This window comes from Erpetoichthys calabaricus, chromosome 2, assembly GCF_900747795.2.
Source record: "Erpetoichthys calabaricus chromosome 2, fErpCal1.3, whole genome shotgun sequence".
Classification (NCBI taxonomy): Eukaryota; Metazoa; Chordata; class Cladistia; order Polypteriformes; family Polypteridae; genus Erpetoichthys; species Erpetoichthys calabaricus.
Genome location: NC_041395.2, coordinates 132,229,564 through 132,250,820, shown reverse-complemented (window position 1 = coordinate 132,250,820; position 21,257 = coordinate 132,229,564). Strand labels below are relative to the sequence as shown.

The following is a 21,257-nucleotide window of genomic DNA, read 5'->3' as shown; positions in this document are numbered from 1 at the left end:
ATAAACTTCACATAAATGTTGTCAGTTATACATGTACACTTTGTATAGATTTATGCAGAAGGGTGAGGAATCACATTATTAATAATAATAATAATATAATAATAATAAATAATAATAATATTATTATAATCATTGTGTTTTAGTAGATCAACTCATTCCTAATAGTGACTAGTGCATCCTCTTACTGAAGTGCTGCTTGCAGGAATCAAGTCCACATATATGATATGGGAGTGCCAAAAAAAGATTATAATATATAGGTCATAGTACCTTGAAAAGAGGTGATGTCTGCATCAATGAAGCATTTAACACTACTCTATAATCAAGGTCTTGTATCCATTGTTCTGTAAACCTAGTTACCAATAGATAGTGATAAATGACACAATATAACAGTGATTATTGTTTTAAGAGTTTCAGTGACAAAGATGCCTCAACTTGCTGACATTTTAGTAAAAACATTAACAGGACTGAGGCTGGTAATAAACTCAGAGAACAAGACATCATCAGCAAAGGGCATTTGTAGTTAGAGGCACATTCTCCTGCAGTGTGAGGTGTCACCTTAAAACAGTTTGTAAGCACAGGTTTAATGTACATCGTGAGAAGTCATTTTCAAACTTTTAACTTTGCAGCAGGAAAGTATATTTGGGTTGTATTGCACTTGCCACTTTTTACATTTTGTAATAAATGTTTTTAATGATAATGAGGAAATTTAAACAGGTAATTATTTAGCAGTTAAGAAATTTTAATATCCATCCATCCATTCATCCATCCATTCAGCCAGCAATCTGCCAAACCCACTATTTCAGAGCAGGGTTGCTGGGTAGCTTTGAATCCATCTTCACTTTATTTACTGTAAATAAATTCAAGTGTGATGAACTGGAAAAGAAAAGTAATTATTGTCACAATTATTTGACCACAAAACATGAAAGGTTCATAATATTATGGGTTGCATTTGCACGGAATAATGTAGGCTCATTCATCATGTGGAAAGAATTGAAAAAAATCATCATTGCTGAATTATTCTTTGTGCTCCCTTGTAACCTAATTTGATTCATTAATCGACTGCCCCACTAGGTTGGTTATCTTTTAGGATTACTATGCCTCCATCAGCAGTATTTTCAGACTTCCATTTTTTATGAATGTGTAGAAGCCAGATAAAAAAATGAGGATGCAGTCAACAAGTAAAAAATAAACTGAGCATTTATGAGAAAAATTTGAACAGCATCCTGAGACATTTTCAGCCTTCATTAATAAGACATCAGATAACTGACTTTCTCATGAAATTGTAGACAGTGTCAAATTGTAGGCAGCAGAAAATTCAGTACACATTTTGCAAATAGTACATGATGGGTTAGTACAGTATATAAAAAAATCATATTTGCATTTCCAACCTTTGTTAGCACTACCTGTATATCACAGAACACCATCCATTCTCATGTTTTTAATAGATTTTACACATGTTCAAGAGTCAAAAAACATTAAATTATTTTATTTTACCCATCAAATGTTTCTTTGTATTACTTTCTGGTTTTAACAAAATAACATAACATTTAGGAATAAAAATACAGAATAATAATGCAAAACTTGATGCTAAAATGGCAAAAATTTCCACAGCAACGGTAAATTTCCCTGGGGAGCTAATATAAGCAGGAATAAAAGTTATCCAAACGGCACAGAATATCAGCATGCTGAATGTGATAAATTTCGCTTCATTAAAATTATCGGGAAGATTTCGAGCCAAGAAAGCCAGGAAAAAGCATACTAAAGAAAGAATTCCAATGTATCCTAATGCAGTACAGAATGCTACTGCAGACCCTAAGTCACATTCTAAAATGATAATTTCTTTATAAAGCTTAACATTCTTAGTGGGAAATGGAGGTGAAGTAGCCAACCATAGAGAACAAATTAGGACCTGTATTAAAGTAAAGGTACAAACACTGGCTCTCTGCTGGTTTACTCCAAACCATTTCATGATATTATTACCTGGCAGTGTAGCCCTAAAAGCCATTAATACAACTACTGTTTTTGCCAAAACACAGGAAATGCACAAGACAAATGTTATGCCAAATGCTGTATGACGCAACATACAGGAATATTCACTGGGTTGACCAATGAAGGTTAGAGAACACAGGAAGCACAGGGTCAAGGAAAAGAGGAGAAGAAAACTTAGTTCTGCATTATTTGCTCTAACAACAGGAGTATCACGAAAATAAAAGAAGACCAATGTGATGAACATGGTAACACTTGCTCCCAGGAGTGAAAGTGTTCCAAGCAAAATTCCCATAATGTCACCGAATGACAGGAACTCCATACTTTTCAAAAGGCACAGGTCTTTTTTCTCATTTGGCCAGAAATCAAGAGGACATTTCAAACAATCAACAGAATCTGTTAAAAAAAATGAAAACAAAATTGAAAAAAGTCTTTTACATAATTTGCTTACATTATTATTATTTTTTTTACCCATAATGTTTCAAAAAAAAATTGTGCCCTCAAATGCAATATATTTTTAAATGTTTTGGAAGTTCCATTTTAATCCTTCAATAATTAATCTGTAACTAAACAATATATTTCCTGTTTGGAATCAAGGCTGTTTTACTGTGTAGTAAGTAGTATGTCATGCAAGTTAATATATGTAATTTTCTATAGGCTTATAGAGTTATTAATGTCACATGTACAGAGAATAATTACATTTTTACTTGCATGTGCTATGAACATGCAACATGTTGCCATAAAGTCAATGTATGCCTAAAGTTGAAACAGTTGCACTCCAGTTCCACTAAACTATATTCAACATTTTAGTAGATTCCTTGTAGGCACAAAATTTCCACTATAAATCCATCCTTCCATATTCTGAACTTAGACTTTCCACTAGAGTGTCATGAAGAATCAGTATCCCTTAGCAAGATTCAGTTACAGTGCCAGTTAGCTTAACCAACACATCATAGGCATGTGCAGTGAAATCAGAGAACTCATAGTAAAGCTACAGTATGTGGAAAACTGGACTTACAGAGGCATTGTTAATAATTAAACCTTGATCTTTGCAGAAATTAAATGACAGTGTTAGCAGTCAATGTGCTACAGAACTATCTCTAACAGAATTAAAAAAGCAAGTTGACACATATTTGAAAATACTTACACGCTTTGAAATTCTCCAATGTCACTCACTATTTAATATGATTTATTTGTTTATAATACTACTATGATTTGTATTAAGTTGGTTGTTTATGCCCACCCTAGAATTATGAACTATGAACTACAGAACAATATTTTCTAGAGATATGCATAGAGCCCCTCTAGAACAGGGACATAGAACCATCTCTTGGATCTGGGCCTGGTGGCAGAGTGACAGAAGTTGTGCACCCAGACCCAGTCCAAAAATGCTGAGTGGAGCTTCTTGAAAAATACCAGCTTAACATTATATATATATATATATATATATATATATATATATATATATATATATATATATATATATATGGAAGAGAAGGTCTGTGATACGGTTTGCATATTTGCAGTTGGAGATCCACAAAGGGAGAAAAAACGAATCACGTATCATAAAATAGTTTTATTCCTGAGCTTTCAACCCCTATCAGGGGTCTTCATCAGAGGATAATGCTTAGACTTACAAGAATCAAAGGCAATATCTAGCAACACATTCAGTATTGGGGGTGGCGGTGACTAAGTCAGTATGATCAAGGGGGGGGGGGGGTGTATCGTTTAATTAATGTGCATATGTCCTTCTTAAGTTGGCATATGCTGGGTTTATGTCCAAGTGTCTGTTAATGGCGTTTTCATATATATACAGTATATATATATTGTGGTGGGTGGCCGGCTAAATATTCCGGTCCTCACCCCCAGGCCGCCAGGAGGATCTCTCCCGACAGCATGGATGTGCCCCGAATTCCACCAGGGCCTCATGGACTTTGTAGTTTTTATGCACAGCCCTGCTGGATACCCTGGGGACCACCAGGAGTCGCTGTAAGGGGGCTATCAGACTCTTACGTGCCCTATAACCCGGAAGTGCGTCATGATCATATGACAAGAAGAAACAATGTGCTTCCGGGTTGAAGAAAGGAGCTTTTTATCCGACCCGGAAGTGTTCATGATCACACGGACAGAAGAGAGAAACGCTTCCGGGTCATGGACTATATAAAGGACTCTGGGAAACCAGTACAGGGAGCTGAACTGGGAGGAAGGGTGGCGAAGTGTCTAGGAGTGTGGAGGATTGAGTATTGTATTGATTAGAGTAGTGATTAATTTATGAGTATTGTGGAGTGGAGGGTGCTTTGTGTACGTTATCGTTCAAATAAAAGTAATATTTGGACTTTTACCTGGTGTTTGGCGTATTGTCCAAGGATTCAAGAGGACGACAGCGACCTCTATCTGTCACAATATATATATATATATATATATTTGCAGTTGGAGATCCACAAAGGGAGAAAAAACGAATCACGTATCATAAAATAGTTTTATTCCTGAGCTTTCAACCCCTATCAGGGGTCTTAATCAGAAGATAATGCTTAGACTTACAAGAATCAAAGGCAATATATAGCAACACATTCAGTATTGGTGGGGGGGGGGATGGGGGGGTGGGTGGCGGTGACTAAGTCAGTATGATCAAGGGGGGGGGGGGTGTATCGTTTAATTAATTTTTTTAATTAATTTAATTACACCCAAAATTTGGATACGCTATGTAGACGACACATTCGTCATATTAAGAAAGAACCAGCTGAATGAGTTCTTCAATCATATTAACACAATATTCCCTGCAATCCAGTTCATAATGGAAAAAGAAAACAATCGACACATCAATTTCCTGGACATTTACATCAAAAGAAATAGTGACGCCACCCTGACCACAAGTGTTTACCGCAAACAATGCTACGCAGACAAGATCCTACACTACGCCAGCAACCATCCGGTATCTCATAAACGGAGCTGCGTGAAAACCCTATTTAAACGAGTACACACTCATTGTAATACCAAGGAAACAAAAATTAATGAGAGACGCTATCTGTTTCAACTTTTCACCTCGAACAGATACTCAAAATCATTCATTATATCGGAGTCTACACAGCAGACGCCAAAGGAATCAGCATACAATCGACGTAAATCAGAACCCCCACCCCACCTGGCATTCACTCCCGTATCACCATAATGTGTCAGAAGGCACGGCACGCACCCTGACCAAGTGGGGCATCAGAATAGCACATAAACCCACCAACAATCTGCGCATGGACCTGTTTAATGCTAAAAACAAGAAATCGACAGCCGAAACACGAAACGCAGTTTATAGTATTCTATGCAATTCTTACTCAGCTGTATACATAGGACAAACGTCAAAAAAAATCTCAACACGTGTACAGGAACATCGCAACGCCGTCAGAAGAAAGAACGCACTATCTTTGATATATGCACATACTAAATCGACAGGACACACATTCAACTGGGACAACGTAAAAGTAAAATTTAAGGCCAGTACAAAAAGCGGCAGAGAGTTGGCCGAGTCTTCTCTTCCATATATATATATATATATATATATATATATTTTTTTTTTTTTTTTTTTTTTTGTTCTTTATTTCGCCTTATACAATTTCTTGTATTAGGAATTTGTTAGTTTTTCACATACCCCTTGGGGTCAGAGTGCAGGGTCAGCCATTGTACAGCGCCCCTGGAGCAATTACAGGTTAAGGGCCTTGCTCAAGGGCCCAACAGAGTAGGACCTTTTTTTTTTTTTTGGCAGTGGCGGGGATTCGAACCGGCAACCTTTTGGATACCAGCGCAGATCCTTAGCCTCAGAGCCACCACTCCGCCCTATATATATAGTGGCAGGCAGCTGGGGGCTATGCCCAGCCGAGATGCCTAGAAGGATCAGGAGAGGGACTACACCTCCCCCGGACCACGAGAGGGCAGCTCAACCCTATAGGGGCCTGTGGCCACCGCCAGGGGGTGCCCAGATAACTGAGGAGCCCTGGACGTCAGCACTTCCGCCACACCCGGAAGTGCTGGCGGAAGTATTACCAGGGACACCCAGAGTGCTTCTGGGTGCTCATGCGGCACTTCTGCCAAACAAGGAAATGCTGCAAGAAGTTCATCAGGAGGCACCTGGAGCACATCTGGGTGGGAATAAAAGGGGCCACCTCCCTCCAGTCATGAGCCAGATTTGGGTGGAAGAGGACGAAGCTCGGAGGAGAGGAGTGGAGGCGGTGATGGAAGGACGAACTAATGGAAGGCCCAGACTTCGGGGTGTGTAGTGAAGGGACACTGGGTTATGTGGAGGACTGGAAACTTTGGAACATTGGTGTCTGCCTGTCTGTGTCAGGGCTGGTCTTCCACTAATATATATATATATATATATATATATATATATATATATATATATATATATATATATATATATATATATATAAAATCAGGCACACCTCTGTATAAAGCAATTAAACTGGAACTGGACTTTATGATCAAAATTGGTTTCTCTCCTTCTGTGAAGATGCCACATGTTAGATACCCTAGCAAGCTGTAGGGATATTCACACTTCCCCTACTGCCAGCCATACAGTCGGAGCTTGTTCCCATTGTTGAAAGGTTCATCACAATTCAACTTTAAAATGCAGAGAGGAAAACAGAGTGTTGTTTGCATGTTTACATTATACTATACAATACACTATACTATACAATACAAATGTCTCAAAGTCATAATTTGAGTATAAATCACATAGAGTACACCCAAACTAATTTCATCCAATTAACATGGGCATTGAACTCCACCAAAGGTTAATTTTCACTACTCTCCTTTCATGATTTAACATACACTCCATATTGGGAATTTAAGGATTACATCTCTTCTGCTCCTCCTTCAGGGTTGCTAAGCATGATGACCTTGGATTACAACTGATGCTTTTCCATATAAAAGTGTGTTTTGGTCATGTAGTTACAATGCCCCTTTAGCACCTACCATGGGAGGTGTACAAAGCACAGCCCTATGCAAGAATATCTTGTTGCGAAACCTGGACACTCTGGACTGATGAGTTGGTCTGGGTGTATCTTAGAATTCCCCAGGAAGTTTTTTGAAGAAGTTAGTAAAGATAGGGTGGCCTAGTCAGCTCAACTCAGCATGTGACTACTGTGATCCTCATCAAGGAATGAGTTATGGAAATAATGATGATTATGTTGAGGCTGATAAGAATGATGATGATGATAATGATGGCTGTTAGTGGGTTGTTGGTAATGATGGCATAATGTTATTGGTGGCCTTATGTTGTATGTCTTTATTGATAATTTTTTTTTTTTTGCATTTATATAGCGCTTTCTCACTACTCAAAGCGCTTAGCAATTGCAGGTTAAGGGCCTTGCTGAAGGGCCCAAAAGAGCAGAGTCCCTTTTGGCATTTTACAGGATTTGAACTGGCAACCTTCCGATTGCCAGTGCAGATCCGTAGTCTCAGAGCCACCACTCCACCCTGATGTTTTATTTGTATGAGCTTCACCAAGTCTACTTGTTTGATCACTTTTAGTTTTACTTATATTTTTAAAGGAATACAATACAATACAAATTAACAGCCATATAAATTACAATCATATATCTTATCCTAACCATCCACCTAACAGGAGATCTTCCATAACTCTTTGACTAATCTTTTTGACTGCTGATTCACCACATATTGGAAGGCTAAGCATTTTAACATGAGAAATACAAAACATTTTCTAAAACAGAGGTAAGCTCATGCCTAGTGTGTGTAACAGTGGACACATATATTTCTTGTTATAATGTTTTTCAGTCATTATCCATAATAAATCATGCCATTAATTGAAGTCTTTCATGAACCAGCATTATAGTTTGTATATAAAAACATTTTTTCTGTTTTCTAGAATATAAAATTTCGTACCTGTTGTGTTACTTATTTCACCCTCAGCACATGGCAAACAGTCAAAACAGCAAGCAGGTCTTCCCTTCTGAATAGCTTTTCGGGTTCCGGGGAGACAGCTTACACTGCAAACTGATATAGGCACCTAAAACAGAAGGATACAGGTATTTTTTAGTTCTCTTTTTTAATCTTTGATTAAAAATAAAGACTGTTTAAAAACCTGATTTAAAATCCTGAAAATTACAATGGTACAAATGTAAGATCTATCAGGATCAACCAATAAACAATAAGGACATATATCAGAAGTAATACCTAATAGTGCTTGTTTGTACTGAAGTAATTTAAAATAGCACTTCTCAAAATTGTTTCCATATTCTTTCAATATAATATAAGTTGAATGATTTTTTTTTACTTTGGTTATATTCTTGAATAAAAGCATGCATGTTTATTTCATATTTGGACTAAAGTCTTCACACATTATACACTTCACATCATTATTAATATAACATGGAAAAAGTTTCTGCTTTAGGCATGTGTGCAGCATTTCCTACACTTCAACAGATCATTGTAGACACAGAACACACATGACATGTATGTATTCCAAATAACGATATTATTTAGCCTATACTACTCCAGGCACCTCACACTACAATAAAGAGACTTGAGCTGGCAGACATTTGCGACTAACTTCAGCTGTTGGTATGGTTGGATAGTAGGCTGCTTGCTGCTTGTGTTGATTGACACATTTGCAAAACAAAAGACACTGATGAGGAAAGGAATTTAAGGTGTCCCGGGATTAGGAGTTTTTCGTATGTGTCAGGGATTCTAGTGTTAAAAAAATATTACTTAAGTCATTCCTGCTGCCTCTGGTAGCTATATGCTGCCATTAAAGTATTATTTTGTGATCAAAATCAAAAATGATAATGTAATAATCTCAAACCTACTATTTAGGGTCATGGGCGGACACACACTATCACAGCTATATTGTGCACAAGGCAGGAACCTACCCTGGACATGATGGCAGTCCATCGCAGGGCCCATTAATCACAGTGTCAATTAAGAACCAACAAAATGTATCAGAATGTTGACTAGCCAAACATCAGTCATTCAAGCTGCCAGTTACCTGAAGCATCGCCACTCTCCAAAAAGAAAACAAACTTACAGTATCTACTTTTAGTATACTGGTTGATATGCTAAAGTATTACTCCTGCTGCTTAATGCATTCATTTTCAATTATTTATTTGAAGATAAATGCAGTACAGTTTGTGGTGAGTGGAACAACTTAGGTTTGTTTCTCATACAGTTTTGTGAGGATTCCCCCAAAAAATCATTTTGTGTTCAATTTCCCAGTTGTGAAATGTAAAACTCACTGAAAGTTGTTTTGAGTGAAAAAAACATTGCCCCCTAAGAATTTTTTTGCAGCCAGGCCCTCCACCGCCACCTAATCTTCCACACCTCCTTCTATTTGGCTGCATATTCACATGACCTCACAATGGTCATTTCATGTCAGAGGTAACACCATCTGCAGTCACTTTCCTTAACTCTGTAAGCTGATCCATGCCGGGATCCTTCTACAGCAGTGTTACTTAAACAAGATATCTCTAATTAGGTCATGTCGATTTGTGATTTACAATTGAAGTGAATGAGAAAGAGTCACAAAAGATTTGAAAAACGTTTACAGAAAAGGCCGCAATGGGGTGCTGCTTGCAAGGCTGGAACAAACCTCTGGGTCCTGTATATCTGTGAATCTTCAAGAGTGCTCCATCCCTCAGATGATCTTCGGTGATGATTTTCCACATGGGAAACAAGCAGCAATGTTAGGGGAAACGGCACGATGATAGGCCGCTGTTTCATAGTAGTTATGGGTCATGAAGACAAGCAATGGGCAAAATTGGGTCACAAGAAAAAAGGTTTAAGAATCACTGTTCTAGAGGTTCACCAATGGCCACACACAAAGGCCAGTGGATTTTAGGAGGAAAGAAGTGTCCCTGAAATGCGTGCAGGTATGTGCAATCTATTTGCACTCCCTTTTCCCATTCTGCACCAGAATACATTTCCCCATGCTGTTGCACAAGGAGAAAAGGCCTGCAGATGAGGCACAAATACAGTACATGGTAAAACTACTATAAATATAGTATAATGATATGTGGTATAATGGTATATGGTTAAAAACTGGAATGGCATGATATGAGCAACAGTCTAAATGCATTTCTAAGGAGATGCTTCTGTTAAAAAGGATGAGAGACCTTTTTGCCAAAAAATGTTTAAAAAGAAAATTCAAGTTTACATATAGTATTTAAAAAAACCTTCCCAGATTTGTGTGCAATTAATTGTGTAATTTTATTTTTTCTTGTGATTAAAAAGGTTACCATAAAACAGTTAACTAAGTTTAAAATAAAAATAATATAGTATACAGTACATTGTTTCTTCAAAAGATTTTGGTTATTATGTACAAAGCACTTCCTAAATAAATTTTTATAATTTTTTTATATTTCAAAATACAATGGTAACAGTGTATAAAAATGCAATTGTAGGCCTAACCCTTTGTATTGTATAAACAGGGTATTCTCGTATATCTTTGATTATTTAAATTATTTAATTAGCTGAACCAAACTTGTCCCTAAATAGTTTCATTAATCAATGTTCTACTGTAACACACACATATATGGGATGTAACAGGAAAACTGGAATATCGAGTTTAGTAACTTTCATTGGTTCCATACATTGGAACCTCAGTTTACAAGCATAATTCATTCAGGAAACGTACGTGCTCGCAGTCCAAAGCACTCATGTATCAAAGCGAATTTCCCCATAAGAAATAATGGAAACTCAGATGATTCGTTCCACAACCCAAAACTATTCATATAAAAATGAATAATCCATATTACTAACCGAGAATGCTAAACCGGATGATTGACGCAGGCACATCCGGCCATGGGCCGTAGCTGCAAAAAGACGTACTGCGCAGGCGCAAAATGAGTCCGCGAGAGGCGGATGAGGAGCCGCGAGAGGCGGACAAGACCACGGAAAAAAGGAGTGAGCACAGAAAAAAGACAAAAAAGGAGAAATGACGCGCGACAAGCACCGAAAAAAGGAAAAGGCACATAAAAAAAGTAGTCAAACGCAGGCAAAGCACGAAACACATTGCACACGAAACTAGACCCAAAAAAAAAAAAAAAAAAAGAGGCTCGCGCACAACAGCAAGGCAACACCCCCCCCCCCTACAGGCACCGGACGGGACACACACCAAGAGGGGGATTCAACAAGCCCATGGAACACAAAAAAAAGAACACAAAACCACCCCACAGACCCTACAAGCAAGGGACGGGACACACACAAAGAGGGGAATTCAAACAAGACACAGGAACACAAAAAGAAAGAAGACGCTCGCGCAACAACAATCCTCACCCCCCCCCACCCCCCCCCCCACACACATCCATAAGAAGTGACACCCAAAGCCACGTATTCTAAAGTGAACGTCAACACCTTCACACTAGACAGCATAGGTGTCAGCATAGGTGGATCTCCTTACAATAAAGCACTATTAACCGTTCAACTGCAGAAAAGGAAACATATTCACAGTGACTGCGATCCTCCTTATTACTTATCCATATTTCGCATGCTGAGAAAGAAACAAGTCATGAATACACAGTCACGGGTACAAAACGAAAAGGAAAGGATAACAGGAACAACCACACGAACACGAAAGAAACAACAAAATAGATGGCTATGCAGCATAGGTGGATCTCATTACAATAAGGCACTATTAACCGTTCAACCGCAGGAAAGGCTCCATATTAACAGTGAGTGCAATACTCCTTATTACTTATCCATATTTCTAAAAGAAAAAATGTCTCGACTCCAAAAACGCAAAGCTCAACTAAAGCTTCTAACTAACGATGTACCTAAAAGTAAAAACTTTATGAACTGCATTAGATCCTACAATAGTTCATTTGTTTTTGCATCTACCGGAGTAAATATCAGGCCACCAAAAGGCAATGGCCCATACTGCTTTCCCATATGTGCACAAATACTGCATCGCATTGGAACAGTGCACCCTGAAACAAATCAACAACGCAAATATGCACAAATCTACATCCTAGATCCACATGACGCAAGATATCAATCAAAGTGCTGCATCGCAACAGTCACGGATTCAAAACGAAACACCTCCCGTCTCAGACATACGTTAACGGCAAGGAAGGCTACAACAGGCTTCTCACACAGCACAGGCAAATCGATTACAGCTCCAAAACAACACGTCCCAAATACTACACATGCAACAACGCGCCTCTCAAACGGCACAAGCAAAACATACACCAGGAAAATTCATTCGGATTAATGAATGTCATTTGCAATCATTGTCATTCAGTTCACTTCCCAGAAAAAACAACTGGCAATACAAGTAATACATTTACACGTTGTTGTCAAAAGGGTCAAATTAGACTGCCTTCTTTACATTCATATACTGAATATCTACAAAAGCTTCTAACTAACGATGTACCTGAAAGTGAAATCTTTATCAACTGCATTAGATCCTACAAATCGGTATCCACTATGAACATTAACGGTGGCACTGCACGTGACATCCGTCTTGAAAAAATGTTAATTATTGATGAATGTACAATGGCATGAAGTCACTTACTCAACACCATTCATAAACTTCTACAAACGTTTATGAATAATAATATTCGATTTGGATGAAAGGTACTTTTATGAGGAGGAGATTTTAGACAGTGCTTAGCTATTCTTCCAGATGCCATGCACTCAGCTATTGTTCAGTGCACCTTAAAATACGCAGACAATTGGCATTGCTTTCAAAAGATACAGTTAGTAAAAAAGATACGATGTCCAGAACCAGATCATAACAATTGTTTATTACAACTGAGAGATGGTACACTCACCAATACAGATGGACTTCAGCCACATATTATTACAATTCCTCAAGCCTTTATCTGCGACAACTTAGTTACAGAGAGATTTGGAACAGCAATCTCATTAGACCAAATGCCCCTTTTAACACAACGCACTATATTAGGTCCAAAAAATATTAATGTGCAAAACATAAATACCCAAGTCATTCCATTACTTCCTGGAGAGACACAACTCTTTCTAAGCTCTGACAAACTTGACTCTGATCACAACAATAACCATCTTCATTGACCTTTCAAGTTCTGAGCTGGAATTACCTTTTACACTTAAACGGCGTGTACAAATAAATTTTCAAATAAACCTTTACACTGTGCCACACACTTTATTGTTTGCTTTCTATTTGCATCATCTACACCGTCACACTATTCTATATCTCATTCATACATCACGCTCTTTGTCATTCCCAACACCAGGGGTTGGCGAGCGAAGCGAGCAGGGGGCGGAGCCCCCTAGTACAAAATATAAAGTAAAAAAACATAAAACAAATTAACCTGCACTTTACCTTTAAAAAGAATCATGGTTGGTGTGAGTGAGTTTCTAAACTCTTGTGGGATTCCACCCAACGGGACGACACGCGGAAGAGCGTCCCAAAGTAATCGCAGTCTCCCATTCGCCATAAAAGCGAATCCAAAAAGGTCGTGGACATGCTATAAGCGCCTGCCGTCAATGGGTGATACAAGGAACAAGGAACATTATAAAATGCGCAGGGCACAGTATTACTTGGCCACGGCCCTGCCTGACTGCTGTGTCTGTGAATAGGAGAGTGGCAGTAAATAACCGCTCTGTTACTGTTTCAAGCTGAATAAAGCTGGTGTTGCTAAAGTATTGAGACTCAGCTTCGTGTTTTGGGGTGCAAGACGGGGACTCGCACATCACAGCGCGCACACACACACACAGTCACAATGCTGTAGTAAACAGTATACGCGCATACGGATGTTGACTATATGAGTGAGGCATGCCGACTAAGATGGAGAATAGGAGACAGCGAGAGAGAGAAGCACCATCAGCTCAGTTGTGATCACATGACGCTCAGCAGACAAAGCGTATACATACTACTCGTATTGCAAGACCTCACTCGTTTATCAAGTCAAAATTTATTAAAAATTTTAGCTCGTCTTGCAAAACACTCATAAACCAAGTTACTCGCAAACCGAGGTTCCACTGTATCTCACTTGAGCGTATAATCATGTTAGACACCTGAGATGTTTTGGTATTTATTGGCAAATGTTTATTTACTTCCCTCATATTATGAGGGAATGTCTGACCAGGTCACTATAATGTTTTCTTCTACTACTACTAGTACTATAGATACCACTATACCAACCATAAAGATACAGACTGCTGTGGTATCAATTCTAATTTTCAATCAACTTAACATTATATATATCCAGCTGTTATTTATTCCCTTTTGATGATTTTTACCAATGTCTCTGGATTTTTCACTAATGTTTCTTACATTTGAATTATTTTGTAATCCACTATAAGGTGTTCTGCTGCTTTGAAATATATTATAGTTTACTTTGAAAATTACTTTTGAGGATGCTTCCTTGTTTTGGACTGGCATCACATTTGTAGTTGTCTTTGGCCTTTTGCCCTTTGCTTCTAGAATAAGCTTTGTCTCTTTATGACACAACAGGTTGATGAATTGGAAGGGTGGATGGATGAAATTTTAAGCTGTTCATACATTATGTAAAAATGTATATTTATTTCCATTTAGATATGTATTCACTGTGGAGACTGGCTCGGACACAGACAGGCAGACACGCTCATGTCACCCAACACACATTTATTTACACTATTATTTACAAGTATTGTGCCACAAACCCCAATCTTCCCCAAAGTCCAGGCCAACCACTCTGCCTCTTTGGACCGCCTCCTTCTCTCTTTCTAACACCTTGTCCTGCTTCCACCCGACTCCAGCCTCGAATGAAGGGAGGCGGCCCCCTTTATCCGTACCCGGATGAGTTCCAGGTGTGCACTGGCAATCCTGCGGACACGCCCCAGTGTGGCGGAAATGCCGGCTGTCCTCCCGGAAGCACTCCGGGTGTTCCCTCTCTTCTTCCCCCCAGCACTTCCTGGTGTGGCAGATGTACTGGGGTCCAGGGTCCTTGAGAATGAGCCCTTCTCCTGTCTTCCTGGGCATCCTGGCCGGGCATGAGTCCCGTCCTGGTGCCACATCACGTATATGCTTCCCATGGGCTCACCACCTATGGGAGGGGCCAAGGAGGTCGGGTGCAGTGTGAGTTGGGTGGTGGCCGAAGGCGGAGACCTTGGCGGTCCGATCCTCAGCTACAGAAGCTGGCTCTTGGGACGTGGAATGTCACCTCTCTGAAGGGGAAGGAGCCTGAGCTAGTGCGCAAGGTAGAGAGGTTCCGGCTAGATATAGTTGGGCTCACCTCGACGCACAGCTTGGATTCTAAAACCAATCTCCTTGAGAGGGGCTGGACTCTCTACCACTCTGGAGTTGCCCCCGGTGAGAGGTGCAGAGTGGGTGTGGGCATACTTATTGCCCCCCGACTTGGAGCCTGTACATTGGGGTTTACCCTGGTGGACGAGAGGGTAGCCTCCCTCTGCCTTCGGGTGGGGGGACGGGTCCTAACAGTTGTTTGTGCGTATGCACCGAATGGCAGTTTGGAGTACCCACCCTTTTTGGAGTCCCTGGAGGGGGTGCTAGAGGGCATACCTTCTGGGCACTCCCTTGTACTGCTGGGAGACTTCAGTGCTCACGTGGGAAATGACAGTGAGAAATGGAAGGGCGTGATTGGAAGGAATGGCCCCCCGATCTGAACCCGAGTGGTGTTTTGTTATTGGACTTCTGTGCTCGTCACGGATTGTCCATAACGAACACCATGTTCAAGCATAGGGGTGTTCATATGTGCACTTGGCACCAGGACACCCTAGGCATCAGTTTGATGATCGACTTTGTAGTCATGTCGTCGGACTTGCGGCCACATGTCTTGGACACTCGGGTGAAGAGAAGGGCGGAGCTGTCAACTGATCACCACCTGGTTGTGAGTTGGCTTCAGTGGTGGGGGAGGATGCCGGTCAGGCCTGGTAGGCCCAAACGTGTTGTGAGGGTCTGCTGGGAGCATCTGGCAGAGTCTCCTGTCAGAAGTAGCTTCAACTCCCACCTCCGACAGAACTTCGACCACGTCCCAAGGGAGGTGGGGGACTTTGAGTCCGAATGGACCATGTTCCGTGCCTCTATTGTTGAGGCGGCTGTCCGGAGCTGTGGCCGTAAGGTGATCTGTGCCTGTCGTGGTGGCAATCCCCAAACCCTTTGGTGGACACCGGCGGTGAGGGAGGCTGTCAAGCTGAAGAAGGAGTCTTACCGGACCCTTTTGTCCTGTGGGACTCTGGAGGCAGCTAATAGGTACCAGCAGGCCAAGCAGAATGCGGCTTCGGTGGTTGCTGAAGCAAAAACTCGGGCATGGGAGGAGTTTAGGGAGGCCATGGAGAACGACTTTCGGACGGTTTCGAGGAGATTCTGGTCCACCATCCGGCGTCTCAGAAGGGGAAAGCAGTGCAGTGTCAACACTGTATATGGTGAGGATAGTGCGCTGCTGACCTCGACTCAGGACGTTGTGGGTCAGTCGGGGGAGTACTTCAAAGACCTCCTCAATCCCACTAACATGCCTTCCAATGAGGAAGCAGAGCCTGGGGACTCGGAGGTGGGCTCCCCCATCTCTGGGACTGAGATCACCGAGGTGGTCAAAAAACTCCATGGTGGCAGGGCCCCGGGGGTGGATGAGATACGCCCGGAGTTCCTCAAGGCTCTGGATGTTGTAGGACTGTCTTGGTTGACACGTCTCTGCAACATCGCATGGACATCGGGGACAGTGCCTCTGGATTGGCAGACCGGGGTGGCGGTCCCCCTCTTTAAGAAGGGGGACCAGAGGGTGTGTTCCAACTACAGAGGAATCACACTCCTCAGTCTCCCTGGAAAAGTCTATTCAGGGGTTCTGGAGAGGAGGGTCCGTCGGATAGTCGAACCTCGGATTCAGGAGGAACAGTGTGGTTTTCGTCCTGGTCGTTGAACAGTGGACCAGCTCTACACCCTTAGCAGAGTCCTGGAGGGTGCATGGGAGTTTGCCCAACCAGTCTACATGTGTTTTGTGGACTTGGAAAAGGCATTCGACCGTGTCCCTTGGGGAATCCTGTGGGGGGTGCTCCGGGAGTATGGGGTACCGGACCCCCTGATAAGGGCTGTTCGGTCCCTGTACAACTGGTGTCAGAGCTTGGTCCGCATTGCTGGCAGTAAGTCGAACCCGTTTCCAGTGAGAGTTGGACTCCACCAGAGCTGCCCTTTGTCACTGATTCTGTTCATAACTTTTATGGACAGAATTTCTAGGTGTAGCCAGGGTGTTGAGGGGGTCCGGTTTGGTGGACTCAGGATTGGGTCACTGCTTTTTGCAGATGATGTTGTCCTGTTTGCTTCATCAGGCCATGATCTTCAGCTCTCTCTGGATCGGTTCGCAGCTGAGTGTGAAGCGGCTAGGATGGGAATCAGCACCTCCAAATCTGAGACCATGGTCCTCAGCCGGAAAAGGGTGGTGTGCCCTCTCAGGGTGGGAGGCGAGATCCTGCCCCAAGTGGAGGAATTCAAGTATCTCAGGGTCTTGTTCACGAGCGAGGAAAGAATGGAGCATGAGATCGACAGGCGGATCGGTGCGGCATCCGCAGTGATGCGGGCTCTGCATCAGTCTGTCGTAGTGAAAAAGGAGCTGAGCCGTAAGGCAAAGCTCTCAATTTACCAGTCGATCTATGTTCCTACCCTCACCTATGGTCATGAGCTATGGGTAGTGACCGAAAGAACAAGATCGTGAATACAAGCGGCTGAAATGAGTTTCCACCACAGGGTGTCTGGGCTTTCTCTTAAAGACAGGGTGAGAAGCTCAGTCATCCGGGAGGGGCTCAGAGTAGAGTAGCTTCTCTTCCGCATCAAGAGGAGTCAGATGAGGTGGCTCGGGCATTTGATCAGGATGATTCCTGGACGCCTCCCTGGTGAGGTGTTCCAGGCACGTCCAACTGGGTGGAGGCCCCGGGGAAGACCCAGGGCACGCTGGAGGGACTATGTCTCCCGGCCAGCCTGGGAACGCCTTGGGATTCTCCCAGAAGAGCTAGAAGAAGTGGCCGGGAAGAGGGAAGTCTGGGCATCTCTGCTCAAGCTGCTGCCCCCGCGACCCGACCAAGGATAAGCAGAAGAGGATGGATGAATGGATGGATGGATGGATGTATTCACGTATATGAAAATTTTGCATAGTTTGTCATCTTTCTATTACAATTTTATACTTACAAGAAAAACACTCTACAAGAATAAAATGAGCAATAATCTATAGTACTGTATTATAGGAAAATAGTATTTGGATCAAGGAAGGAACCAATCTTGAAAGCACCTCTTGTTAATTTAACATCACCACAACATATTCCTATGAAAAGGCAATCTGCTAAATGTAATAGCTGTTTATATATTTTAAGACGTATATATCAGAAGCAAAATATTTTTTTTAATTTACATAATTGTTAAAATTAGTTTCAGTATATTAACTCTGAGGCAAGACAATGCTGATAATGAAAATGCCTTAACGGATTAAATAACACTATCATCATATCTCATATGAATTTAACTCTTACCTTAACGCTGCCATTTACCCAAACAATTTTAGAATTGTTCATGATAAATTGTTTATCAGAAGGTAATGATGCATCATAGAATCCAACTGTCATGAATTCAGTGAACCCTTCATTTGTGAGCTGCCAATTTATTAACTCATATCTCGCCACTGGATCTCCATTTTCATCAAAATATACCCTTTCTCCATTCTTCGTTGTAAAATTAACCCTTTTAATGTAATCTAAAACCTGAAGGAATCATTAATAAAGTGAATGTTTATAAAGAATACATGATGACAGTTTAATTTTAATATATGTGCATGAATATCCACTCATTCACTTACAGCACCCCGCTAATTCAATGTTAGGCTTGTTTTAGCAGCCCTAAACACAAGGCAGATCTCAACCTAGGTTGGAATGTCACACATTAATGGCCCTCTCACCTCTACTAGATCAATCAATATTTGACAGTCTACCTCAGTTTGACATCCATAGGATGATAGAAGGCATGGTGGGGAACTAAACTTATCATATCTCAAGGAAAAGTACATGTTTATAAAAAATGAAACACATACAGACTGAGAAAAATTCGCACACTTTAACCATGCAGTGATCAAGCTGGCTTTCTAACTTAGACTACTTGGGCTTTAAAGCACCAGTATTGGTCGCCTCATCATTATACCACCTTTAAATAAATACTGTACATATAAATAGAATCATAATTTTGTTTCTTACCTCCCATGGTTCAATATTAAGTTTGATTGAACAACTTCCATTATTAGTTTGATAATTTTGACATGAGAAAAGATTATGGAGAGACCATGCTATAGCATATACTGCTTTATAGACATTATTCGAAATTCTTAGCTCGGATACATCACTATACTGATTATATATATTAGTCAGATTTTCAAATCCGGTGCAAACATTAGGATTTTCAGATGTGCTTTGGATTTCAAAAGAGCAGCTAAATACAGTTTCCCAAAACTCCCTTACAAAATTGTTCTTCATAATCTCAGCTGGACCAAGCTTAATTAAAAACTCTTTTAAGCCTGGTATTACTGCATTTCCTACTGCAAATCCAATTGCACCACCAAGAACTTTATAACTATTTCCCAAAGCCAGGAACTGATCAGTAATCCATGATTCACTTCCAATCCATTGGAGCCCCGTTACATTCTGCAGCAAAAGCTCTCGCTGCAGAACAATAATATCTCCTTGTGCAAGAAAAGTCACAACTACTTTTGCAGTGGATGTTTTAATCACTTCAACAATTTTAAGAATTTTTTCTCTGGGGTCTGTTCTAAAAAATGCCTCTGAATATGCAATGCAGACTCCTTCCAGTTGAGCTGCTTGTACAAAAGTGGCCATTCCATAGTTTCCATAATCATTGTCACTTCTTATTGCTCCAACCCAAGTCCATCCAAAATGCTTTACAAGTTGGGCCATTGCTCTACTCTGATAATAATCACTTGGTATGGTTCTAAAAAATGCTGGAAATTCGTTTCTATTGCTTAAACATGCACAGGTTGCAAAGTGACTTATCTGTTATATAAAAATGATACATTAGTTATAAAAACATTAAAATTCATATGCGAAGAATATAAAGTTGATTGCTATCTTCTAAAATATGTGCATTTATTTGATCTTATTCATCCATTGTTTCCTTTTTATAAGCTCTTTTATGCAGTTTTTAGAGTTTAGAAACATTATATCATTTATAAAGTAAAATAATACCACATGGAAAAAATATTGTTTACCAGAACAAGTTTTTTTGGGAGTGGTAGCCATATCACTACCAACACTCAGTACAAAGCAAGAACCAAATGCAAGTAGGTTACAAGTCCATCACACTCACCCACACCCATACGGCTGCTAATTTTTAGCTGCCAATTAATCTAACATGCATGTCTTTGGAATATCAGAGTGGCTAGACAGACAATCTGAATGGAATACAAGAAAAATGTAAAAATATATATATAGACGGGCAATGACCATTACTCTTCAATTGGTACAGATTGTGAAAATCTGTCTTTAATTGTTAGATGGGGCTTTTAGATACAGACACTGAAACTGAAGTACTGTATCAACGGGACTCTTTACATGCAATGTTATCATTCCAAATGTACTTCAGACAACAAAATTAACATTAAAAGTAGACAAAGCAGGTCTTACCACAGGCACACGGAAAGGGCCAGAGGTGGTGGCTATTGCAATAGTCTGCGATGATGAAGATTGTGCAATTATTGCATGAACAGGTCTCTTGGTGCAGAATTTGTCTGAGATTGTTTCCTGTTGTCCATTAACTAAAGCCATGGCTGCTCTTACAGACTGTGGTACAGACTCACATGCATCATAGATGTTGTAGCCCAATGAAATGTTAGGAAGAATGCTGGTATTGTTATTAATCTCTTCAATTGCAAACATCATAGTTTTTGCAAACTGAAATTCTCTGAAATTTAAACTGAATTGTTGAATACAAGAGTTTAATATAGATTACTTTTCATGCATGAGAACATTTATTAGTAGAACCATTTTGATTTGAATTTTAAGATATTCTAGGCATGTTAGGCATTACTATAAATTACATTATAAAGTAAGGTGGTGATAAAATGTTAAATTATATATGTTACCTTTTGCATAGTAGAGGTTCTGGAAAGGAGTTAAAAATTGGTTTTGTTGGATTATTGCTTGTGTGTAATGAAAAGATTCCTCCAATCATAATATCTCCATCTTTGGAAAACTGAGGGAAACTGAGATTTGCTTGCAGCCTACATAATGGCTCTTCTGCTCTTATTAACAGCACAAGTAATACAACTGCCAAGAATATCATTTCCATTTAGCATCGGTGC

The 21,257-nt window shown here is 40.4% G+C and overlaps 2 protein-coding genes across 2 annotated transcripts in view; both read right to left on the bottom strand.

Moving 5' to 3' along the window:
• LOC114645395 (extracellular calcium-sensing receptor-like) overlaps window positions 1-21,257 on the bottom strand; it is a 108,980-nt gene that overhangs the window by 30,321 nt on the left and 57,402 nt on the right. The window lies entirely within an intron of this gene.
• Window positions 763-21,244, bottom strand: LOC114643277 (extracellular calcium-sensing receptor-like). Its single transcript, XM_028791885.2, has 6 exons — window positions 21,039-21,244; window positions 20,581-20,869; window positions 19,141-19,950; window positions 18,427-18,654; window positions 7,882-8,005; window positions 763-2,382 (listed from the first exon to the last, which is right to left on the bottom strand). Exons 1-6 carry the CDS (start codon window positions 21,242-21,244, stop codon window positions 1,481-1,483), a joined length of 2,559 nt encoding a protein of 852 aa, XP_028647718.2. The 3' UTR covers window positions 763-1,480.

Bases quoted from the DNA above. Each gene is read 5' to 3' on its own strand.
- LOC114643277 (XM_028791885.2), bottom strand. From the start codon at position 21,244: ATGGAAATGATATTCTTGGCAGTTGTATTACTTGTGCTGTTAATAAGA. The intron at 20,870-21,038 runs GTAACATATATA...TCAACAATTCAG, and splicing joins GAACCTCTACTATGCAAAAG to TTTAAATTTCAGAGAATTTC. The intron at 2,383-7,881 runs GTACGAAATTTT...TTTTTTTAACAG, and splicing joins TGAAATAAGTAACACAACAG to ATTCTGTTGATTGTTTGAAA.